The sequence below is a fragment of the Carettochelys insculpta genome, chromosome 16 (assembly GCF_033958435.1).
Source record: "Carettochelys insculpta isolate YL-2023 chromosome 16, ASM3395843v1, whole genome shotgun sequence".
NCBI classification, from domain to species: Eukaryota; Metazoa; Chordata; order Testudines; family Carettochelyidae; genus Carettochelys; species Carettochelys insculpta.
The window spans coordinates 3,131,661-3,155,575 of record NC_134152.1 but is presented as its reverse complement, the minus strand read 5'-3'; the positions used below and the strand labels follow the sequence as shown (position 1 = coordinate 3,155,575).

General features: G+C 44.6%; 1 protein-coding gene across 1 annotated transcript in view; it reads right to left on the bottom strand.

The window, feature by feature from the left end:
• The window catches only part of CLUAP1 (clusterin associated protein 1), a 113,460-nt gene that overhangs the window by 73,518 nt on the left and 16,027 nt on the right, over positions 1–23,915 (bottom strand). Inside the window, exon 6 of the mRNA XM_075010995.1 lies at positions 78–161. Within this exon, the coding sequence (XP_074867096.1) occupies positions 78–161 (84 nt within the window). The remainder of the gene's footprint in view (positions 1–77; positions 162–23,915) is intronic.

Genomic DNA, 23,915 nt, shown 5'->3' with positions numbered 1-23,915 from the left:
CAAACAACAGCTGGAATGGATATTCTGTGTAATAAAAAATAATAATAAAGCAAATAAAAGACATGCAATATGCTTACCAGAACATCTCTGATGGCAACTTTCATCACCTTTTCAGTCTCATTTATCTCCAGAGGTCTTGCAATGGATTCTGTTCTCAACTCCTAGGAAATAAAAACACATCAATATATTCAAGAATCAGGCAAAGGATATAATAGTCACAGAACTATGGGCAGTCAAGCAACTCGACAAAGACATGCATAATAAACGGAGTGGAATTTAATATTTCTGGCTCATTGCTCAGAGAACATCACAGCACAGGAGGCTATGAAAAAGGAATGGGGGCCAGTGGTAAGCATTAGCAATGCAGACCTCATTTCAAAGTTGAGATGAAACTTATTGCTCTGAACTGGGAACACCTTTAAGGCTGCAGTTTCAGCCCTTGTCATTAATATGAAAGGAAATTACACAGATTAATACCCCATAAGCCCTGCTCAAAATGTACTCAAGAAGCTTAATTTTATTATTGTCAGTAAATAGAAGGCCCACAAATGATGACCATACATCTATTTCACCCCTACAAGCCAAATGCCTCACGAACCAGACAAAGGGCTTGTCTCCACTTAAATGCAGATTGACGCTCAGGAGATCCATCTCCTGGGGTCGATTTAGCAGGTCTAGTAGGTACAGGCTAAATTGACCACTCATTGCTCTCCCATTGACCAAGCTCATGCAGAGTAAGGGAAGTTGACAGGAGAGTTTCTCCCATTGACCACCCACTGTGGGAATGACACAGAAATTTGGCTTAAGGTATGTCAACTCCAGCTACATTATTCACATATCTTAAGTTGACTTTCTCCTGATGCATAGACCTGCCCTAAGGACTTGACTTGCTATGCCACTCACCTCTGTAGTGCAGACTAGAGTGCTGGTGCTAAGACACCGAACACTCTGTAGTGTAGGCATACACTAGAGTGACAGAAGAGGGTTTCCACCACTGCAGGAACTCTGTTTTCCCAAAAGCCACAGTGGATACACTGATGGAAAGTTTCTTCCACTGACCTACCTGCATCTACCTCTAAATTTTAAGCACAGACCAGGCCTAAGGAAAGATCAGAACTCCTACCACTAACCTAGTTAGCAAGAACAATAATGTGATGTCATGTTCCATCCACTTTCCCCTTCCTAATTCAACTAACACTGATGGCAGGTGAGAAAGAGGTGTTGTTTGACTGCAATTCAACAACCCTTACCAAAAATGGTGCCCTTAGGACGGCAGCAGAGGCTGCTGAAAGCCTCGTGAGCCTGGTAAATTTGCAAGTGGAAGAGGATTCAGTACTCATTGCAGTGCTCCTGGTGGTGGCTGTGCCTTCAGAGCTGGATTCCTGGACTGCAGCCACCATGCTCCAGCTGCCCAGCTCTGAAGGCAGAGCTGCCGCCTGAGCAGTGCAAAAGGGTAAACGTAGCGCAACACCCTCTAAAGAACTATGTGACCCCTCCAGCTCCTTTATGAGTCAGGACTCCTAAAATTACAACTCTGTGAAATTTTAGACTTAATTAGGGGGAGGGATAGCTCCATGGCTAGAGCATTGGCCTTGTAAACCCAGAGTTGTGAGTGCAACCTCCTTGAGGGGGCCTTTCAAGGATCGGGGGCAAGTTAAATTTAAAAGAGCAAAGCAAAACAAAACAAAAAAAAAATTGTCAGGGATGGCAACAGGTCCCACTGTGAGTTCAGGGGACTAGACTTGATGACTTCTCGGGGTCCCTTCCAGCTCTATGAGATATCTACATATATCTCCACGTTTCCAATAGCAGAAATCACGAAATTTATGCTTTTTTAAAATGATAGAATCCTAGGGCTGAAAGAGACCTCAGGAGGTCACTGAGTCCATCCCCTTGCCCATAGCAGGATCGATCCTAACTTAATCATCCTGCTGGACTTTGCCAAGCCAGGACTTAACCTCTATGGAGGGAGATTCCACCCCCTCTCTAAGTAACATATTCTAATGCTTCACCAATCTCCTAATGAAATAGTTTTTCCTAAAATCCAACCTACACCTCCCACTCTGTAACTTGAGATCATTGCACCTTGTTCTGCCATCTGTCACTACTGAGAACAGCCTCTCTGCATCCTCTTTAGAGTCCCCCCTCAGGAAGCTGAAGGCTGATATCAAATCACCCCTCACCTTTATCTTCTGCAAACTAAATAAACCCAAATCCCTCAGCTGCTCCTCATAGGTCATATGCTCCAGCCCCCTAGCCATTTTTGTTGCCCTCTTCTGGACCCTCTTCAGTGCACCCACGTTCTTTCTATACTTCTGATGTGGCCTCACCAGTGCCGAACAGAGGGGAATAATAACTTCTCTAGATCTGCTGGAAATGCTCCTCCTATGGCACCCCAGTATGCGATTAGCCTTCTTGGCTACAAGGTTCACACTGTTGACTCATATGGAGCCTCTCATCCACTGTAATCCCCAGGTCCTTTTCTGCGGCACTGCTACTGCTAATCATATGACCATGAAACTGACAAAATCAGCCATAAATTTGATAGGGCCTTTCTCACAGTAACTTCATTAGGATGGAAGCCAAGGACTACGATCAGTGGACAGCTCTGCAGAGTTGGCTATCGCAGCACACAATCACAGGACATTTCCTGGCACTAAGCAGGAAGACTTCTGAGAAGAATCTGACTTTCCATTCACGCAGGCTGGTGAGGGAGCTTGGAAGGGCCAGTCACAATATATCCAGAATCGCAGGGAAGTGACAGGAACAGATGGCACTGAAAACTGTAGGGTCTCTCAATGCCTTTGAGAAAAACAGCTTCTGCGTCCACAGAAACTGCAGACGATAGGGACCTGTCAATCCTCTCTACCAGGTCCCAAAAGTGCTTGGGCCTCAGGGGAATCTATGGTGCCTGGACTGCTTCTGAACCAATAGAGTTATTGGCTGTGCTGAGTCAATGAGGTGCCTCTGGATTCTTTATTAGTACTTGTAGTTAGGGTGATGGCTGATGGAAGCATTTATTTTTTTCTACTGTCAGGGAACACTCAGCCCGGCTACCCTGACCGTCCCCCTTCCCAAGTCTGGGCTGGCTCATTTCCATTGGATGGGACTGGGGGGCAGCTGGAAATGGCATATCTCAGATGGCCACAGCAGTAACACAGGTTAAGGCACTGCTGGTGTAATCTCTTAAAGGGCAGGTTGCCAGGGGTCTGATCTATCTGCACTGGTGTGGTGGAATGAAGCAGCAGAGGATGCAGTTGTGAAGCCCCTTTACTTTCTTCCTGATTGCTCACATAGACAATTCATAATATGGGTAACCAGATCTATGAAGGTCTCCAGACTCACTGAGGGCTCAACTTGAGCCAGTTCATCCTCAGCCTCATCCCACAAACCACCTCAAAACTGAAAGAACTCAGATTCCTCGTTCTATTTCTGATACAAGACAGAGAAAATGAGCTACAAAGGAAGTGGCTTCCAACAGGTGAGAGGCGCAGTCCAAACCCTTCCTGTCAGCATGCTGGCTATCAGGCCTATTTTGGTATGGCCAGAAGCATACATCTGCAGTTGAAACAAGAAGAGCAGGTGGCATGGATTCATGATGCCTTTGCAGAGGAACAGCAGGTCCCAGCTCAGATGACAGTGCAGTCAGATAGATCTGGCAACCAGTGTTCTCTGCACTGAGCTGATGGACTTGCTCCCACACAGCACCTGATTTTCAGTGTTTGAGCTGTGCTCAGTGCTGCTCAGGGTAGTGATATTACTCCATCAGTGTAGTGGAGACCTTACATCGATGCGAGACAAAGTGCAGAAATATGCATAAGTAGGTTGATGTAAGGTGGCCTACATCACCCTATGTTTGTACCGTAAGCCAGGCCTGCGTTTTTTTCACTACAAGCAGTAGGTCTAAGAAAAGATGTTATCTCATTGTCTCCTTCAAAGTGTAAAGCAGTTTTATCATTTACAAGGGAAAAGGAAAAAGACTTCCATTCCCACTGTCCGAGCCGATATTAGAAAGAGTGAGGAATTTATTTTTAAATATAAAAAATTACCATGTTAGATTCCTTTTAGTAATCTGATGAGCTGCCCACAGCACACACATACATCAGATACCTCCCGTACTATCCATGGCTGAATGAAGTTTCACTCATCCCTTCACTGCAGAAATCCATGCCAAATTCTACAGTAAGGCTTGCTCCTGTAATCAGAGCAAGTAGCACAGCCTCCTGCACCAAATGGAATCTGCAAAAAGGCAGAGATCTGCATTCGCAGATCTGATTGCAAGACTGGAAAACAAGAGCATCACTGCAGTTGTTTAAAAGTCATTAGGGGAGGAAGGACAGAAGAGCTGAGAATTCCAGTGGGTTTCACAGTTTCTTATCAGGAAATAAGGAACTAAGACCCCAAATCCCACAAATACTTGTGTAATTGCTTTATTTTACTATTACAGTTAGTGCCACTATCTTCAGTTGGGATTACCTGCTGCAGTAAAGTTAAGCAGGTATGTAAGTTCTTGAAGATTAGGAAGGGGTGAAGTCTTATCAGAAATGTCCATCACTTATATTTGCTAAATGACAAATCCACTGATGTATTTTTAAAAATGGATTTTCAGAGCAGTCTTCGCATACACCTGCCCCAGTGCCACTTAGCTCGTTAGCATTATGCATGGTGTTGCACAGGAGGCTTCCTATTCACTGACATCTCTCAGGAGGAAGCTCTAGCATGATGGTGGGTACTACGCCTGAAAGGACAGTAGATCTCACTGATCTCTCTGGGACTGTCTGAATGGTTTTGAGGTAAATTTCATTTAAAAAACCAAACAGGTTAATTTAACAGTATTAAACTATTAAGTTAAACAACGTGTTTTAAATAAATAAAACTCCTCCGACAGCCTCAGTTTTCCAAGGCACAGACAGCTTGTACTTTCTCTCAGTCCTCCTCCTCCAAATCATGACTGCAGCTGCCTCTTTTATTATTAAGTTTTTATTATGTGGTGTTTATGACATTTAGGGCCAGATTCTTAAAACACAGCCTCCCTTCTTGTGCTTGTAATTTGCAGATGCATATAACTGCACTTTTAATTATTTGCAGGCACAACCAATGTCATTACCAAATTTTGCGTCCATCCTGAGCAGTCACACACCACATACACACAGAATGGGAAACGACTGTCTAGGAAGGAGTACTGCGGAGAGGGATTTAGGGATCATAGTGGACCACAAGCTAAATATGAGTCAACAGTGTGATGCAGTTGCAAAAAAAGCAAACATGATTCTGGGATGTGTTAACAGGAGTGTACCAAGCAAGACATGAGAAGTCATTCTTCCGCTCTACTCCGTGCTGATCAGGCCTCAGTTGGAGTATTGTGTCCAGTTCTGGGCACCACATTTCAAGAAAGTTGTGAAGAAACTGGAGAAGGTCCAGAGAAGAGCAACAAGAATAATTAAAGGTCCGGAGAACATGAGCTATCAGGGAAGACTGAAAGAACTCGGCTTGTTTAGTTTAGAAAGGAAAAGACTTAGAGGGGACTTGATAGAGGTTTTCAACGTACCATAAAGAGGGCTACAAGGAGGAGGGAGAAAAATTATTCTCCTTGGCCTCTGAGGGTAGGACAAGGAGCACTGGGCTTAAACTGCAGCAAGGGAGGTTTAGATTAGACATTAGGAAAAACTTCCTAACTGTCAGAGTGGTTAAACACTGGAATAAATTATCTAGGGAGGTTGTGGAATCTCCATCACAGGAGATTTTAAGAGTAGATTAGGTAGACAGCTATTGGGGATGGTCTAGACAGTGCTTGGTCCTTCCAAGCAGGCAGGGAACTGGACTTGATGACCTCTCAAGGTCCCTTCCAGTTCCAGTGTTCTATGATTTTATGACATCAGCTGTGCCTACATTTATTCATGCTTCCAAAAAGGCAGGCCAGGCTGAGAATCAGGCCTTGAACATTCCCTTTTAAAGTGATTTGCTCTTCGGAATTAGATGTGCTGATCAGCGCATACTTCAAAATACACAAAAGAGGTTTCCTTTAAATTAGATCTAAAGAGAAAAGCTCTCTTGAGGGATGAACATTGTAAAAAAAATTAAGCCAAGAGGGGGTGGGAAATGGGAACAATTTAGAAATGTATCTGATTAGTATAACTGGCAATTAAAAGAAAACACACATATGCTGAACCAGAGGGGTACTCATAAGTACACTGATTGTTTACCGCTTACCAGTGCTTCCTGTTTAAATGCACAAAAGCTCAATGGCTGTAGTGCTGCTCAACAAATACAAACTGGAAGTCAGAGTAGCCAACTGTAACATCAATATTGATTAACTAAAGCTGACCGTCATTAAAAAAGAATTTGCAAAGCCCATTTGCTTACAGGTGATGTTAATCCTATTTGCTTTGACTCACATTTACAAGGAAATACATAGTGAAAGCAGAGATTTTAATTCAAAGAGCTTTAGACATAACTTATGAGTGCTATGGGGGAAGAAATTACAAAACCCATCAGACACAGTCTTTGTTGTTCTACACCTGTACTCGGGATGGGCATGGGAGGCCAGGGGAGCTGACTAAGACACTTGTGTGCTTCCCATATTTTGTGGTTGTATGGGGTCTGCTTGGCGCTCACACGTAAGGTAAGACAACCCTAGGGCTGTTCTGTCTCATGTTCTGCTGCCTGTTGCTCCCCAGAGAATAGCAGTAGTGCAATGTGCCTTAGCCATATCCCTGGCAAATTAGTCTCCATTCACCCTGCTCCAGAGATTAGATGCAGGATAAGTGCAAAGCCTTTGTACTAGCTCTAAGCTGGGCCGAAAATGCTCCTGACTGGGAAGGCTGGGAGGTCCCCTGCACAGGAGCCTGTTTCTGCCCATTTTGAGACCTTACCAATCTGTCAAGCCAGTGTAAGAAGGCTACAGCAGAACTGAGAACGAGGCCTTCTATGCTTTAAGCCCTTTTGATTCAGCCTGGATAAGTTTAGGCATTACAGCTCACCTGGCCTCAACTGCGCATGCACTCTGAACCTGGAGAGTACTTTACTAACAGCTGAGTAGAAAAGGTGCACACACTAGCTACTCTATGGCTCAAGAGAATGGGCAGAGCACAGGGACTGTGAGGAGCACCAGACACATGGTGAAATGTGGGATGGGGAGAGTGCAGGAACACAGTGGGCTGCAGGGAACTCGGGGAGCAAGGGCTGGGGTCCACAGGCCCGAAAGGCAGAACAAGGATGCTGGGATATGGAGCAGGGAGAGGCAGGGATGGGACGGGAAGGGGAATGATGGGGGTGCTGGGGCAGGAGCAGTAGAGGAAGTATGCCGCACACTCGTGGGCAGAGAAATGGGCGGGAGTCAGGGAATTATTCCTTGCACAAGACTACATATTTTTAAAAAGGTATTTGATGTACCCGTGACATTACTACTTATATGAATGATGGTATGAGTTCTGTAATATGCATAGTTGTAATTATCAACCCTAAAAAGTAATACAAGTTCTATGTGAGAGTGTAAAGCATGGTACATTAATTAGGTGAGAAGTTCTCAAACGATTTATTATCTAGCCCTTCTGCTAGCAAAGGAAATGAACAAGGAAGAGACAGAGTCAAGACAGCAATACAAAATGTATGGTAGGTCCCCTGTCTTAGGGATGAAGAGAGAGTAAATGGAGTCTCTATCTTAGCTGCTAGAGAGAAGTGTGCGTTTTGTGGGAATTAATGGTTCACTCTGTAACTGGAAATTCTCTCATACACTGTCTGGGGATAGAGGGAAAGTTAAAAAGTCAAACGACAAACTAAAAAACATTCCATGATGTTTGGCGTGTGTATGTGTGTGTGATTCATGATGTGTAGGGCCAACCTCATGGTTTCCGTGGGTCTGGACACATGGACTTTTGATCTACCGAGCCTGGCAATACAGCAGCTCAGTTCAGCAACCACTATTATTCACAGTTGAACAGTTAAATAAAAGAAAATGGTACAGTCAGAAGCACAGGCTCATTTTCCACTGGAATCAGCCACTGGAACCCCTAAAATGGGTAATTTGGATTTAGAAGGAAGTACAGCCAAGCCACAGGGATGCATTGATTCAGTGCAACCTTGCTCTAGCCCATGACTGACAAAGCACCAGTGAAGATGAAACTTGTCAGAAACTGCAGGAAAGAGAGAGGTGGTAAAAACACTGCCTGGCCTCCTTGGTGACGGAAACTCACACAAAGTCCTCAGCCGCCCTTGCTGGCACAAAGGGGGACTTTGTTCACCTTTCTGAACAGCAGAGGTGAATCTGGCACACTTGCTGCAAAACCAGGAAGTAACTAATCAGAAACCTGCCAGGCTAGAAGAACTGAGGTTCCCAAGTACAAATGGTCTGTCAAACGAGAATGTGTTTCAGACAAAGGTCTGAATTCTCATTTTAGAAGCTGGAATAAGCTCGGTCTGGTTGCTATGCTCCAAGTACAGGCACCTTGAATGCAGACTAATAAAGGTGCAATTCTGCTTTCACTTTATCAAAACAAAGCTCCTGCATTTCAGTTGCTTCAGGGAAATTGCTGATCCTGAAGCCATTAAAATATTCCAGTCTGTCCAAAGAATGTACCAATGTCAAACCTGCATCACACTGACAGATGCTCCCAACAGTCAAGTAAACCAGGCAGGGAGACTCAGCCACTTTGATCTCGGCATCATATCAGGGTGAGATCTCAGGCCATGTCCACAAGAATCAAATCAGCAGCAAGCCTTCTGGAAGAGACAATGTACTAAGAGCCTGACCACTTGGTGCACTTTTTGCAGAAGTCGGGTTGCTAACCTTGGTCAAGTTATAATTTTACTGACTATGGCTGGTCTACTTCAAATCCCACCAAAGTTTAAACTAGCCACAAGGTGCTCCAGTTTGGTGCTGTGGTGCAATGTTAACAAGTTGCTGCCTTCCTCCCTAGGGCTGCCTGCATTTCAGTGATGGGTGGAAGCAATGCAAACTAAAAGGCAAGAAAAGCGCTGTGGGGTCCTTCGGCCTAAAAGGTGCCATGCAAACAAAAGTTATAACATAGTGACAGCCCAACATTCGCCAGTTACTGCAGAACAAAGCAATGCACTCAGTTATCTCCATAAATGCTAAGAACAACAAACCTACTCCTGACCTTGAAATGCCCAGTTCATTAACACGATACAGACCCTTCAGATCAAGGGGAACTAAATCCTATAGATCCAGTCAGTGGGGAATCTTCTGACACCCCCAAAAATCCCTCCAAGTCAGAAACCGAGATGAGAAATGTATGTTATTTCCACTCTCAGCCCTCCTACTAAATACACAAGGTGCACATCTGAGAGAAAGGGGACACTGTTAAAATAGAGAAGACCCAAAAATTATGTGAAGCCACCTTTCTCTTCCCGCATCAAGCTGAGCTTAGCCACACTTGAGAATCAGCCTATGCTATGTTCTCCAGTGGATGTTTATAATTGACACTCTCAGCCTGCTCCCCGAAGGCTGTCGGAGAACATATGTCTTATTTTTTAATATGCCAGCTACTCAACTACATACCAATATCAAACTGTTCAAAAAGCTTGTGTTAGTTCCTGCAACTCCAAGTGCAGAGTGAGAACAAAGGAAAAGAACTGCTACTGTCATCTTTATACGTAAGCAGCTACAAAGGGCTCTCTGGCATCAGCAGGTTTGCTTTTTAACGTATTTTCAAAATTATTAACAATATAGGAAACATCCAGCACTGCCAATTCGAACAGTTAAGAAACACAGTCAAAACAACAAAAGTAGCACTTAGGTTTTAGCAGTCTGAACTGGTCAGATTAGATTATCATAAAGATCCTTTCTGGCATTAAAGTGAAAATTTATGACTCCTTATTGTTTGCCTTTATAAACTCATTGTTTGTGTTTTGGCACAATAATGCATGTTTGTGAGATTCAAGTTAGGACCACTCCAGTACCACACACCCAGCATTTAGCTTCCTTTGCAATTTGATCCCAATACCAGCTTTTTCTAGGACAATTAGGCTTGATTAGAAACCAAATCTAGAACCTGATTAGTGGCCTGAGCGTAGTGAGATGACAAAAACACATTTTTCTACTTCATTTCAAATCTTGCAGAAATACCGTGTCCAGTCTTCAGATCTAACCTACCATTTGGAAGCAAAACTATTTTTGGTAGATTTTTAGAGTGGGAGGCCAGAAGCAAGTATATGAAAAATTCACTTGCAGCCCTGTGGGCAGACAGCTATTGCATCATAATCTTGTGTTTTTGTAACTATATTCAAATTACATATGAATGCCGTCTTATTTGCTGGCTTCACAACAACCTTCTCTTTAGTGCTTTGGCTAGGGAATGCAACTTCCTGCCTGCCTCCTCGGCTGGGAGAAGGCAGCAGGAGAGCATTTCTGTTGCGGACTGGGGACTAGTTGCAGCAGGGCCATCTGGCAATTTTGTCAGTTAGTTGAGCCACCTGAGTGCTTGTAGCCTAATATTACAGAGTTACCTTGAAAACGTATGTAGCTTGGATAGAAAGAGAATTCTATAGTGATTCTACAGTTAACCACATGCTCTCTCACTGGTAAAAGGGAGCTGTCTTTGTAATCATGCTGTCGCTCACAATATTTGTCTGAAGTGGTGTGACTGTACAAAAGTTTCCTAACAGCAGTAAATATTACACCCTATCCTGTACATATTGGATGAGGTTTCTTTTAATTTTTACCCTGTCTTCCCACATCAGACTACAGGTGTGAAAACTGTGTCAAAATCTGAGTAAACCATAACAAAATGCATTAACACAAACTGCCTTTGTTTGACCTCCTCATGCAAAGAGCTGCACTATATGCCTAATGCTTCAATGCTGCAGCCATTCCACCTGCTGTGGGGGAAGACTTGCTAAGAATGAAAACTGTGATTTGTCTGGTGACCTGTTCTCAAGTAAGAGGCCTGAATTAACTAGTGAGAAAGAAAAGATTAAACTGTGCCCGTGTGAGCTATTGTTGCATGCAATATCTGTTTACACTCCACACACAGCCCATCACAGGGCTTCTGCATACTTTTGAGTCTGAAAGGCACGATAGAAAAATACTTTTTTTATCAGTCACTATTTTGAGGGAATCTGAGGCTTTTGTGAAATTCTGTATTACACTAACAGAAAAAAAAGCTCTGTCAGCAGGGATCAGTTTTGAGACTGGTTCTGTTCAATATTGTTCTCAATGACTTAGATAATGGCACAGAGGGTACGCTTGTAAAGTGTGCGGCTGATACCACGATGGGAGGGGCTGCAACTGGCTTTAGAGAATATAGTTATACAAAATGATCTAGGCAAGCTGAAGAAATGATCTGAGGTTAGGAGGATGAAGTTCAACAAGGAGAAATGCAAAGTCCTCCACGTAGGGAGGAACATCCATTTCACACATACGAAATGGGAAGTGACTGTCTAGGAAGAAGAACCGCAGAAAGCGATCTAGGGCGCCATGGTGGACCACAAGCTAAATATGAGTTAACAGTGTGATACTATTGCAAAACAAGCAATCATGAACCTGGGAGTCATTAAGCAAGACACATGAATAATTTTTCTCCCTCCTCCTTGTTAACACACTTTGGCTACGTCTACACATGAAGCCAACATCGAAATAGGCTATTTCGATGAGTAACGTCTACACGTCCTCCAGGGCTGGCAACGTCGATGTTCAACTTCGACGTTGCGCGGCACCACATCGTAATAGGCGCTGCGAGGGAACGTCTACACGCCAAAGTAGCACACATCGAAATAAGGGTGCCAGGCACAGCTGCAGACAGGGTCACAGGGCGGACTCAACAGCAAGCCACTCCCTTAAAGGGCCCCTCCCAGACACACTTGCACTAAACAGCACAAGATACACAGAGCCGACAACTGGTTGCAGACCCTGTGCCTGCAGCATGGATCCCCAGCTGCCGCAGCAGCAGCCAGAAGCCCTGGGCTAAGGGCTGCTGCACACGGTGACCATAGAGCCCCGCACGGGCTGGAGAGACAGCATCTCTCAACCCCTCAGCTGATGGCCGCCATGGCGGACCCCGCTATTTCGAAGTTGCGGGACGCGCAACGACTACACGGTCCCTACTTCGACGTTGAACGTCGAAGTAGGGCGCTGTTCCTATCCCCTCATGGGGTTAGCGACTTCGATGTCTCGCCGCCTAACGTCGAAGTTAACTTCGAAATAGCGCCCGGCGCGTGTAGCCGTGACGGGCGCTATTTCGAAGTTAGTGCCGCTACTTCGAAGTAGCGTGCACGTGTAGACACGGCTTTTGTGGTACATGCAACCTGTTATCATGTCCCCTCTCAGTCTTCTCTTTTCCAAACTAAACAAACCTAGCTCTTTCAACTGTGCCTCATAGGTCATCTTTTCTAGACCATTAATCATTGTTGTTGCTCTTCTCTAGACCTTCTCCAACTTCTCCACATCTTTCTTGAAATCTGGTGCCCAGAACTGGACACAATACTCCGACTGAGGCCTAATCAGTGCAGAGTAGAGCATAAGAATTCCTTCTCCTTAACCTCTGAGGACAGGACAAGGAGCAACAGGTTTAAACTGCGGCAAGGGAGATTTACGTTGGACATTAGGAAAGACATTAGGATGGTGCTTGGTCCTGCCATGAGTGCAGGAACCTTGACTCAGTGACCTCTGGAGGTCCCAGTGCAGTTTTAGTCTTCTGTGGTTCTATGATTCTATTAACCTGAGCTTTTGAAACAGAAGGGAATATTGAAAACAATTTTGATTCTTTGTCTAGCTGGGTGGTTTCCCTTTGTAAGGTTCCCCACACATTTTTGCTCTTTGCTTTAAAGAACATCAGTGACAACCAGATTTTCATTGTTAACTGATGCCCTTTCAATTATACAGCCTGATTTAACTTCCACAGATTTTTTACAGGCAGGTGACTGGATCCCTACCATGCTGAAGTCAGCAGAAAGATTCCCATTGACTACAACCATTTTTGGATTAGGCCCTGACTGTGTGCATTCAGGATTATTATAAAGAACGGGTAATGATCAGTTTTCAGAATGGAGAGAGGTAAATAGTGGTGTCTCGGGGTCTGTGCTGGGACCAGTCCTATTCAACATATTTATAAATGATCTGGAAAAAGGGATAAACAGTGAGGTGGCAAAATTTGCAGATGACACAAAACTACTCCAAACAGTTAAGTCCCAAGCAGACTATGAAGAGCTACAAAAGGATCTTAATAAATTGGGTGATTGGGCAACAAAATGGCAGATGAAATTCAGTGTTGATAAACAAAAACTAATGCACTTTGGAAATTACAATCCCAACTATACATATAAAATGATGGGGTCTGACTTAGGTGTTACCACTCACGAAAGAGATCTTGGAGTCATTGTGGATGGTTCTCTGAAGACATCCACTCAATGTGCAGCGACAGTCAAAAAAGCTAACAATGTTGAGAATCATTAAGGAATAGATAAGACAGAAAATGTTATGTTACCTTTATATAAATCCATGGTACATCCACATCTGGAATACTGTGTGGTCACCCCATCTCTAAAAGGATATATTGGAATGGGAAAAGGTTCAGAAAAGGGCAACAAAAATTATTAGAGGTATGGAGCATCTGCCATATGAGGAGAGATTAATAAGAATGGGACTTTTTAGTTTGGAAATAAGACAATTAAGGCGGGATATGACAAAGGTCTATGTGGAGAAAATAGATAAGGAATTGTCATTTACTCCTTCTCACAACACAAGAACTAGGGGTCGCCAATGAAATTAATAGGCAGCAGGTTTAAAACAAACAATAGGAAATATTTTTTCACCAACACACAGTTAACCTGTGGAACTCCTTGCTGGAGAATGTTGTGAAGGCCAAGACTATAGCAGAGTTTAAAAAAGAACTAGATAAACTCAGGGGGATAGGTCCATCAATGGCTATTAGCCAGCATGGGCATGGACGGTATCCCTAGACTCTTTTTGCAAGAGGCTGGAAATGGGCAACAGGGAATTGATCATTTGATGATTACCTGCTCTGTTCATTCCCTCTGGGGCACCTGACACTGGCTGCTGTCGGAAGACAGGATACTGGGCTTGATGGGCCTATGGTCTGACCCACTATGGCTGTTCTTATGTTCTTATTATTAGAGTAACTCTTTGCACTTATTTAGCAACTTTCCAAGTCAAGGATTTCAAATTATTTTAAAATCATTAATGGATTAAAACTCCCAGAACCCCTGAGATGTGTGGTAATTATTATACTCGCCCCAGGGGAAGCTCAAAGAAACTAAATGGTTTGGCCAAGCTCCCAGAGAAAGTAAAGGTTAGAGGTGGAAACCTGACCCCAACCTTCTGTGTCTCTTCTCTTTATTGCCAGAAGTGTATTAGAAGATTATTTGAATCACAAAATGGCAGAATACTAGAACAGGAAGGGACCTCAAGAATCCAGCTCCTGCACTCATGGCAGGACAAAGCACCACCTAGGTCATCCCTAATAGCTGTTCATTTAACCTGCTCTTAAATATACTCAACGATGGAGATTCCACAGCCTCCCCAGGCAATTTATTCCAGTGATTAACCACTCTGATGGCTAGAAAGTTATTCCTAATGTCCAAACTAAACCTCCCATGCTGCAATTTAAACCTGTTGCTTCTTGTCCTATCCTGAGAGGCCAAGGAGAACAATTTTTCTCCCTCTTCCTTGTAACAACCTTTTAGATACTTGAAAGCATCACCTTTTCTTGTTTTATAAATAGTTTAAGATGTGGCTAAAATAAAAGCCTTGTAAGGCAATTTCTGCCTGCCATTAGCATGGACAGTTTATTTTTGGCTTTTTTGTTTTGTTGTTCTCTTGTGTATAATAATTCAACATGTCTAACCAAGGTGGTTTCTTGACAGACTCCTGCTAGAATGACTTCTGACAGATGCCAAGATGGCAAGTGCTCTTGAAGTCAATCTGTTCAAATAAGTTGTTAAAAGCAGCCTTGATTTCTTCCTGTTTGGCAGCTCCAGGGTCCAACCCAAAGCTCATGCTCTCCTTACTCCACTGATCACTGCAAGCAGGTCCACCAAAGGGGTTCATTATATTTCAAAAGGAGCTAGCTACTCACCCTTGCATGCAGGGCCCTCCAATTTGCTGCATAATTTCATCAATTCTCCTGCCTGTCACTGTAATCAAAATATTCATCCTGTGCATGGAAAAAATGCTAGTCTCCAAAATGCTGTCTCTGTGGCTAGCTGTTTTGTGAACCTGTAAGACCCTGCTTCAGCAACGCCTTCTGGCCCAGCATCCTCAACAGCCAAAGCCATGTAGTCACCCTCAGTACTGACCACTAAGTAGCTCCTATCAAGAGATCCCAACCACCCCCAGCTCTGTACACATACAGAGAACAAATACACGATGAAGGTGTAGCCTCATTTTGACCTGGTACTGAATATCTGGTTGTTAACTTTACATGGCTGTATTTTGTTTGGTCAAGATCTTAGAGAGATTTAATCTTGAACTGGGAAGTTTAATCTTCTATCCAGCTGTGCAGTGACTCATACAAATCTGGTTGCTGTACTTTAAAATTCAAAGCACTATAGTTGTATTAAAAGAATTTCTAAAGTGTCCCAAAAGCAGAAAAAATAAACAGGATGAGTACAAATAAGAATATTACTCACATCTACAGTACACCATCTGAGGAATTCAAAGGGTTTTTCCAATACTCATCCACTAAGCCTCACCATAACCACATGACACAGATCAGTATTATTATAATTGCTTTGCATGAGAGTAAAATGAGACACAGAGTAAGGAGATGACTTGGCCAGCACACATAGCGAGCAGAGTTAGTACAAAATACATGAGTTCTGAAATCCAACCCTAGTTCCAACCTTACATCACACTTCTACGATCTAAGATTGGCCAGAATGGAATCTGAAGTGATACTTTAAACTTATAGCCAGGGCTGTGTTTTTCACACCTCTGAATGATAACATTTCACCGACCTAAGTGCTAATGTAGACATGGCTTAAATAGACAAATCAAAGCACCAATGGGAAAAAGAGGCACAGGAGGTGGAGAAGATTTGCCTTTGGTCACACAGCAGGTTAAAGATAGAGCCAGGAACAAAACCAGGATGTCTGAGTTCCAGCCCAGTTTCCCATCGACTAGACTTGAGCTACAACACTTTGTAACTTAATTGCAATTTTCATCTGAGAACCACAACATGTTTTACAGGTTACTGTCCAAGCCTTCCTATAGCCCAAAAGATAAGGATCTATTACTATACCTATTTTTACAGACAGGTAAAGTGAGGAAGATGCCCAAATTGGAACCTCAAATTGTCGAAAGAGAGAATTACGTTTTTTTTTTCTCATGGTTACTGCGAAGGTGGGATGAGGGTCTTGATTCCTCAGTTTTTCCTTCGCCTTTTTTTCTCTGTTCTCTCTTCAGAATAACTCCAATTCCTAACCATCCTGCTGCACAGAGCCTTCCCAAGCAACACCGCAAATGTGAACCTGACATGAATTTTGACAGTTTTACATCTACCTGCAGAATCATAAATCACTGCAAATAAAACTGAAATAAAAGCTACAAATAAAGCATATAACCATCCCCATTTATGGGACATGTGTTTTATTCACTATTCTATATGGCTTAGAAACACAGATAAATTACTTCAAATATACAAAAAGACTAAACAGTTTTCATATCAGATACTTGCATAAAGTTTTTTGAATAAGATGGCAAGACAGGGTGACAAATGTGGAAGAGTTAAAACGTACTAGTATGTCATTTCTGGGGACGCTGATTAATAAGAGAAGACAGGTGGCTTGGACATGTCAAGCAAATGCTGGATCCCAAAGAGCATGCTGTGCTCTGAAGCATATAAAGGATCTACAAAGAGAGCAGACCACTGCACAGGCTTAAGGATTCCCGCAAACATAATTTAGTATCCTTTGGAATCTCTGTGGATTGGGAAAGGTGTGCAGAATACCACTCTGCTTGGCAGAATCAGCTTCTAGTTGCAGCGAGGCACCACAGGGCGGTCTGGATCATGCTTTGTGATGATTCATGTCAGAGGACAAAAGGATCTGAGGCTCAGACTGAGAGTGCTGCTAATGCATGGGCATGCTGTACCTGGAGACAGGACTGTCATTTTCACCTCATACTCAGCATCCATCAAAGAAACTCATGTGTGTATACACCCAACTCTGCTCAGAGAAATGGGTGCCACTGAACTAAAACTGACCAGTATTTTGTTAATTTCATAGTAGCAGCAGCAGCAGAGTTGTCTGTGTGTATTGGTGGCAAGGCAACACTTACATTCGGTTCACCTTTGAAAGGTCTTCTATGCACTTGTATGGGCTAGAATTTTTTTTCTTTTGCATAACGGCAGGTTAGATACTGCAAAACTTAATAGTGTCAGCTGTCTCATTCACTGTAAAAGTTCCCCAAGTACTTGTGGGGAATGAATTTTTCAGCCTCAGGGCAAATCTGTACTTACTGGGAGACGCTGATCGCTCATCAACTCCAGTACTCAACCGCAACGAGAGGCATAAGGAAAGTCAACAGGATAGTTTCTTCCATTCCCCTGCAGTGGAAACCCCACAGCAACTCGTTGTAAGGTACATTGACTCCAGCCACACTATTCATGTACCTGGAGTTGTATGCCATAGGTCAACATTGCCCATAATGTAGACCTCCCCTTACTTAAAGAATATCTAGAATTACAGTAACAAAAATACAGTCTCCTTAAAGAAAAGGGACTCCAATTAAAAACCAGCTGCTCTGATGTTGATTTTATCCCACAGGAATCAAAATGGTGCTGATCATTCAAAGGAATAGGAATCAGAACATACAGCAGTCAGAAAGTCAAAAAGTATTGGCACTCTATAGGCATTCCCTGAACATATCCCAGATATCTGCTGCTCTAATGAAGCAACAAAAGCTGCATTTTGTTTTTAATGCTTTCAAACTTAATTTTAATACTCACACAAAGCAGCTTTAAAAGAAATCAATCATTGCCACAGCCTTTATAAAAGAAAGCAAAAAATACAAGGAGGTTTGAAATACAAAATGCAGCAAACAACCAAGTGTATGATGGAGCAGAAGAAGTAATGACAGAAACATGGAAATCCAATAGAAAGCTGGCCAAGTCAGTTTGTATCAACAGAGGTCAGCTTTCTATTTTAAAAATATTTGCTCCGCTATCTTCAATGTCTAAAGCTGTGTCTACACGTGCACGCTACTTCGAAGTAGCGGCACTAACTTCGAAATAGCGCCCGTCGCGGCTACACGCGTCGGGTGCTATTTCGAAGTTAACTTCGACGTTAGGCGGCGAGACGTTGAAGTCGCTAACCTCATGAGGGGATCGGAATAGCGCCAGGGACCGTGTAGACGATCCGCGTCCCGCAACGTCGAAATTGTGGGGTCCTCCATGGCAGCCATCAGCTGGGGGGTTGAGAGACGCTGTCTCTCCAGCCCGTGCGGGGCTCTATGGTCACCGTGTGCAGCAGCCCTTAGCCCAGGGCTTCTGGCTGCTGCTGCTGCAGCGGGGGATTCATGCTGCATGCACAGGGTCTGCAACTCGTTGTCGGCTCTGTGGATCTTGTGCTGTTTAGTGCAAGTGTGTCTGGGAGGGGCCCTTTAAGGGAGCGGCTTGCTGTTGAGTCCGCCCTGTGACCCTGTCTGCAGCTGTGCCCGGCACCCTTACTTCGATGTGTGCTACTGTGGCATGTAGACGTTCCCTTGCTGTGCCTATTTCGATGTGGTGCTGCGCAACATCGAAGTTGAACATCGACGTTGCCAGCCCTGGAGGACGTGTAGACGTTATTCATCGAAATAGCTTATTTCGATGTCGCCACATCGAAATAGGCTACTTCGATGTAGGCTTCACGTGTAGACGTAGCCTAAGAGTCTAAAACTAGTTGTAAGCTTATTACCAGACTTTGGATTGATGCTGCCCTCTGCACTAGTTTGGAAGAATCCTTCGGAAAGTCAGAACCCGTCCAAATCATTAGTAACAAAAGGTGCAAGGGCTCTTCTAGTGCGACTGGGAAGTTTTCTTTGGGCTGTCATAGAGTTTCGGATGCAAACTCATCCCTAATGAGGCACAGGTCATTTTTCACCTGACAGGATTTCTAAAGGACATGTTCAATCTGTTAGATGTCTGTACATAGCATAAACCCTGCATTTAGATAAAATTGGCTAGTTGCAGCTAGAGCAATGAGTCATTATGCCATCGGGAGCATATGGTCTCTACAGAATATAATAATTCGCACCCCTCTGGAAATTGGACATTTAAATAGGCTTCCAATGAAGGGAGCTCTTGATGGGCCCAATGAGAAGTGGCTGCACTGGAACACTCACACATCCCTGATTTTCACTCCACACATTCATCACTCTGCCCTTAGGTATGCTACTCCTCGGCTGCGTCTACACGTGCACGCTACTTCGAAGTAGCGGCAGTAACTTCGAAATAGCGCCCGTCACGTCTACACGTGTTGGGCGCTATTTCGAAGTTGAAATCGACGTTAGGCGGCGAGACGTCGAAGTCGCTAACCCCATGAGCGGATGGGAATAGCTCCCTACTTCGACGTTCAACATCGAAGTAGGGACGTGTAGACGATCCGCGTCCCGCAACATCGAAATAGCGGGGTCCTCCATGGCGGCCATCAGCTGGGGGGTTGAGAGATACTCTCTCTCCAGCCCTTGCGGGGCTCTGTGGTCACCGTGGGCAGCAGCCCTTAGCCCAGGGCTTCTGGCTGCTGCTGCTGCAGCTGGGGGTCCGTGCTGCATATACAGGGTCTGCAACTAGTTGTTGGCTCTGTGTATCTTGCACTGTTTAATGAAAGTGTGTCTGGGAGGGGCCCTTTAAGGGAGCGACTTGCTGTTGAGTCCGCCCCGTGACCCTGTCTGCAGCTGTGGCTGGCTCCCTTATTTCGATGTGTGCTACTTTGCCGTGTAGACGTTCCCTCGCTGTGCCTATTTCGATGTTGGGCTGAGCAACGTCGAAGTTGAACATCGACGTTGCCGGCCCTGGAGGACGTGTAGACGTTATTCATCGAAATAGCCTATTTCGATGTCGCAACATCGAAATAAGCTATTTCGAAGTTGGGTGCACGTGTAGACGTAGCCCTTAAGGGCCCAACCCTGATGTCAAATGGACTCCTAAAAGCTGTGATTTGGCCAAAGGATTAAATTATGCGTAATTTCAAAGCAACTGCAAAGTGCTCTTTTAAAATTCTCCCTAAAATTTACATCATACACTTGACTTTTTAACTGTCTAAGTTATATAGAGATGTGTGTGTGCAGACCAAAGCAGCTTAACTGTTTGAAGCCAGTGACCAATGCATTAGCCGCATGCCTTATGAAATCTGCTAAGGGACTAGACATACACACAAAGGGAAATGAGACATGTAAACATTCTGTTATTAACATTTTGGGGATCATAATGAGCTCTGTTTTGCATCATGTTTACATGAAAATTCAAGACACTTTGAAAAATGCAGAAATTTGTGTCGCTTCACTAAAGCTCCTGGAAATAGTTTTATCTTCCAGTCAAATGCTACTTTGATACTTCTTACAGCAATTCTCCCCCTAGACTTTCCAGACTACCAAGCACACACACCAAGCTATCACACAACTTCTGTCAGAAGATACTTCATGCACTACTGTCTCTTCAGCAGATGAAAATGAAAGAGGAATGGGCATCTGTTGCCCTTCCTCCTGTAGTCCTCATCTGAAGGATCCAAGTTAGTGCCATGCTTGCTAGCTGGTAGGGGAGGATGACAGAGTCAGAAACCTGAACGTAAAGGAGATGGTGCTACTGAAACCAACATGAGAGTTGGAGAAATACCTCATGATACCCATAGAGCCAAGAGGGATAAGCATTAGGTGCAAGGAGAAAGGTGTTTTGCTGCAGACTTGTGGGGTGGTGGACAGATTCCATGGAAGACTATTGTCCAGGAGCAGGACATGGCAAAATCCTCCACAGAAGGCGAGCCCCCAATCTGGTAACAGGGGAGGTACTGAGGTCAGCACTGAAAGAACATCCTGTTGCAGAAGGGGAGAGTCTAGTATAGATGGGCAAAGTTAGTCCCTGGCTATCAAGGATGCCTGGGAAACCAACAGTATTTTCAGGAGCAGTGCCATCATCACTGATCTCATACATGCCAGCCATCACTGGTACTAGACAAGGCCACTGACACCAGAGATATAGAGGATATGGACAGTATCAACCTCAATATATCATCAGACTCCAATGGGACTAAAACTGAGAGCTGCAGTTCAGTCAGTACTGGGGAAACACTCTGGTGCTCTACTACCTGGAGGACTTAAGTCAGCCCTTATCAATCACCGTATGGTGGCTGAGGTCCCTAGGAGAGGTTGAGGAGCCTTCCAGAGAGCTAAAAGTATTGGTCACAGTGGGGGAAGCCCAGGAGAAGAACAATCTCTCTTCTCTTGGTGAATCTTCAGGGCTCATTCCCTTTGTCAGAGTCTGTAGAGATAGGAGGAGCAGCCAGGGAACTTCTCTCTCCTCCTTCTCCCGTTTACTCCCTAAACTTCCTTACAGCTTCCCCACATGTTCTACTCTGTCTGCTCTTCAGCTGATGAAAATATCCTGTGGGGGCAAGGGCAACTCATGTGCCCAGGTGTGTGAGACAGGGTTCCTGTTTCTATCCTGACCCAGTGCACAGGGGAGGCATGGGGGTAGAGAGGTTGGAGAGTCGGCCCACCCCACATTCACCCCCACAGAACTGGCTCCTGCCCAGCATCCAGTCCATGTGGTGGACATGTGTGTGTGTGTGAAAATTGCAAAACTAAACAAAATAACACAACAGAAAGAGCCTTTCATAACAATACCCCTATCAGGCAGAGCTTGGGAGAGACTAGCTGCAAATTTGTGCAAATTCAAAGGACATCACTACCTTGTCATCATGGACTGTTCTTCTAGGTGTACAGAAATCATTTACAGTTATACCCCGAGATACGCCCCTTCGAGTTATGAGAATTCGACTTTACAAGGAGTTTCATTTAATACCCCTACTTCAGCTTATGAGGCATTTCTTCACATTTACGAAGACTGATTTGGAGGCTGGCGGCTCTGGTAGGTGAGCACCAAGGGGATGGAGTCAGCCGCGTTGGTCTTGATGAAGAGGCCGTGCAGGGGGGCGGTGGCGCCCTGCGAGAGGACGGCAGTCTGGTGCAGGGAGGTAGACTCGTCTGGGTCCTGGCAGTACATCCCGCTGCTCTGCGAGACATGGATGCTGGGCATGCAGCCCATCCCAGCCCCGCTGCTGCTGCTCACGCCCTGCGCGGCTAGGGTGCCGCCACCGCCCTCCCTGCGCAGCTGTGCCTCAGGCACTGCTCGCTCTCTGTGGCTCTCCCTCCCATTTAGCACCTGGCTCACCTGCCACTGCCGTCTCGGCTGCTGCTGGCGGGGCTTCTCCGCTGTGCAGCCCCGCACGAGAGAGGCATCGCCCCTCACCAGCTGGGGGACCCCTGTGCCTGCCTAGCTCACCACATGGCCAGCCCCTAGCAGCGCCCCCTCCCCACTTAACCTAAACTGTGTTCAGGCCAGGCTGCCTCCCCATGCCCTGCTCTGCCCTGCCCGCCCCCTTGCACTGGATTTAATGGGATTTGGAGCTGTTTTAGCATAAATGGGTGTAAATTTTGGGGCTCAGGAACGCATAAAATTTTTTCCCATTGAAATTAATGATAATTACATTTTTGACTTAAGAGAATTCGCCCTAAGAGGGGTTTTTCAGGAACGAATTACCCTTGTAAGGCGGGGGAAAACTGTATCTAAAAGACATAATGTTGCACTCTTATTGAGAAACTGAAGTGCACTTTTCCTCACTTCAGTATTCCAGAACAACTAGTGATGGGCAATGGAATACAATTCACTGCAGCAGAACTGAACTCATTATGAACAAAATATGATTTTGACCATATTACTAGCGACTCACATGTGAATGACGAAGCTGAGAGAGCTGTATAGACAGCCAACAAAATCCTGTAAGAGGAAGACCTATTCCTTGTTCTTTGGAGTTACAAATCAAAACCAGTAGTAGCTACTGGATATAGCCTAGAACAACTCCTAGGCCGTGTCTACACTAGCCCCAAACTTCGAAATGGCCATGCAAATGGCCATTTCGAAATTTACTAATGAAGCGCTGAAATACATATTCAGCGCTTCATTAGCATGCGAGTGGCTGCGACACTTCGAAATTGATGCGCCTTGCTGTCGCACGGCTCATCCCGACGAGGCTCCTTTTCAAAAGGACCCCGCCTACTTCGAAGTCCCCTTATTCCTATGAGCAGATGGGAATAAGGGGACTTCGAAGTAGGCGGGGTCCTTTCGAACAGGAGCCCCGTCTGGACGAGCCGCACAGCGGTGAGCGGCGTCAATTTCAAAGTGCCACAGCCACCCGCATGCTAATGAAACGCTGAATATGTATTTCAGCGCTTCATTAATAAACTTCGAAACGGCCATTTGCATGGCCATTTTGAAGTTTTTGGCTCGTGTAGACACGGCCCTAGTGGGAGGACAACTTTGTTCCACTGTTCCAACTTAAAAATAAAAAAAAGAATCTGTCTCCAAAGCAGCCAGTCATGAAGAAAGCCACCAAACTTGGATAAAATAGCTAAAAGTACTTATCGACCCTCTTACAACAGACTACTCAGTGAAAGAATTGCCTGGTCTAGAACCTGGGGACTGTGTTCCTTTCAAAGTGGATGAAGAAAAGAGATTGACAACCCCATACATCATAAGAAAAGGAATGCAGAACCTAGATTATGTGTATTGAGGCAGACACTGGAGAGTTCAACAGAAACTCTCAACTTACATAGTAAACAACAACAAGAAGTCTGTCGGCACCTTCTAGACAAACAGATATTTTGGAGTATAAGCTTTCATGGGTAAAGACCTGCTTCATCAGATGCATGACTGAGGGTTCCAGAGGAGGGTCCAAAATTATAGGCT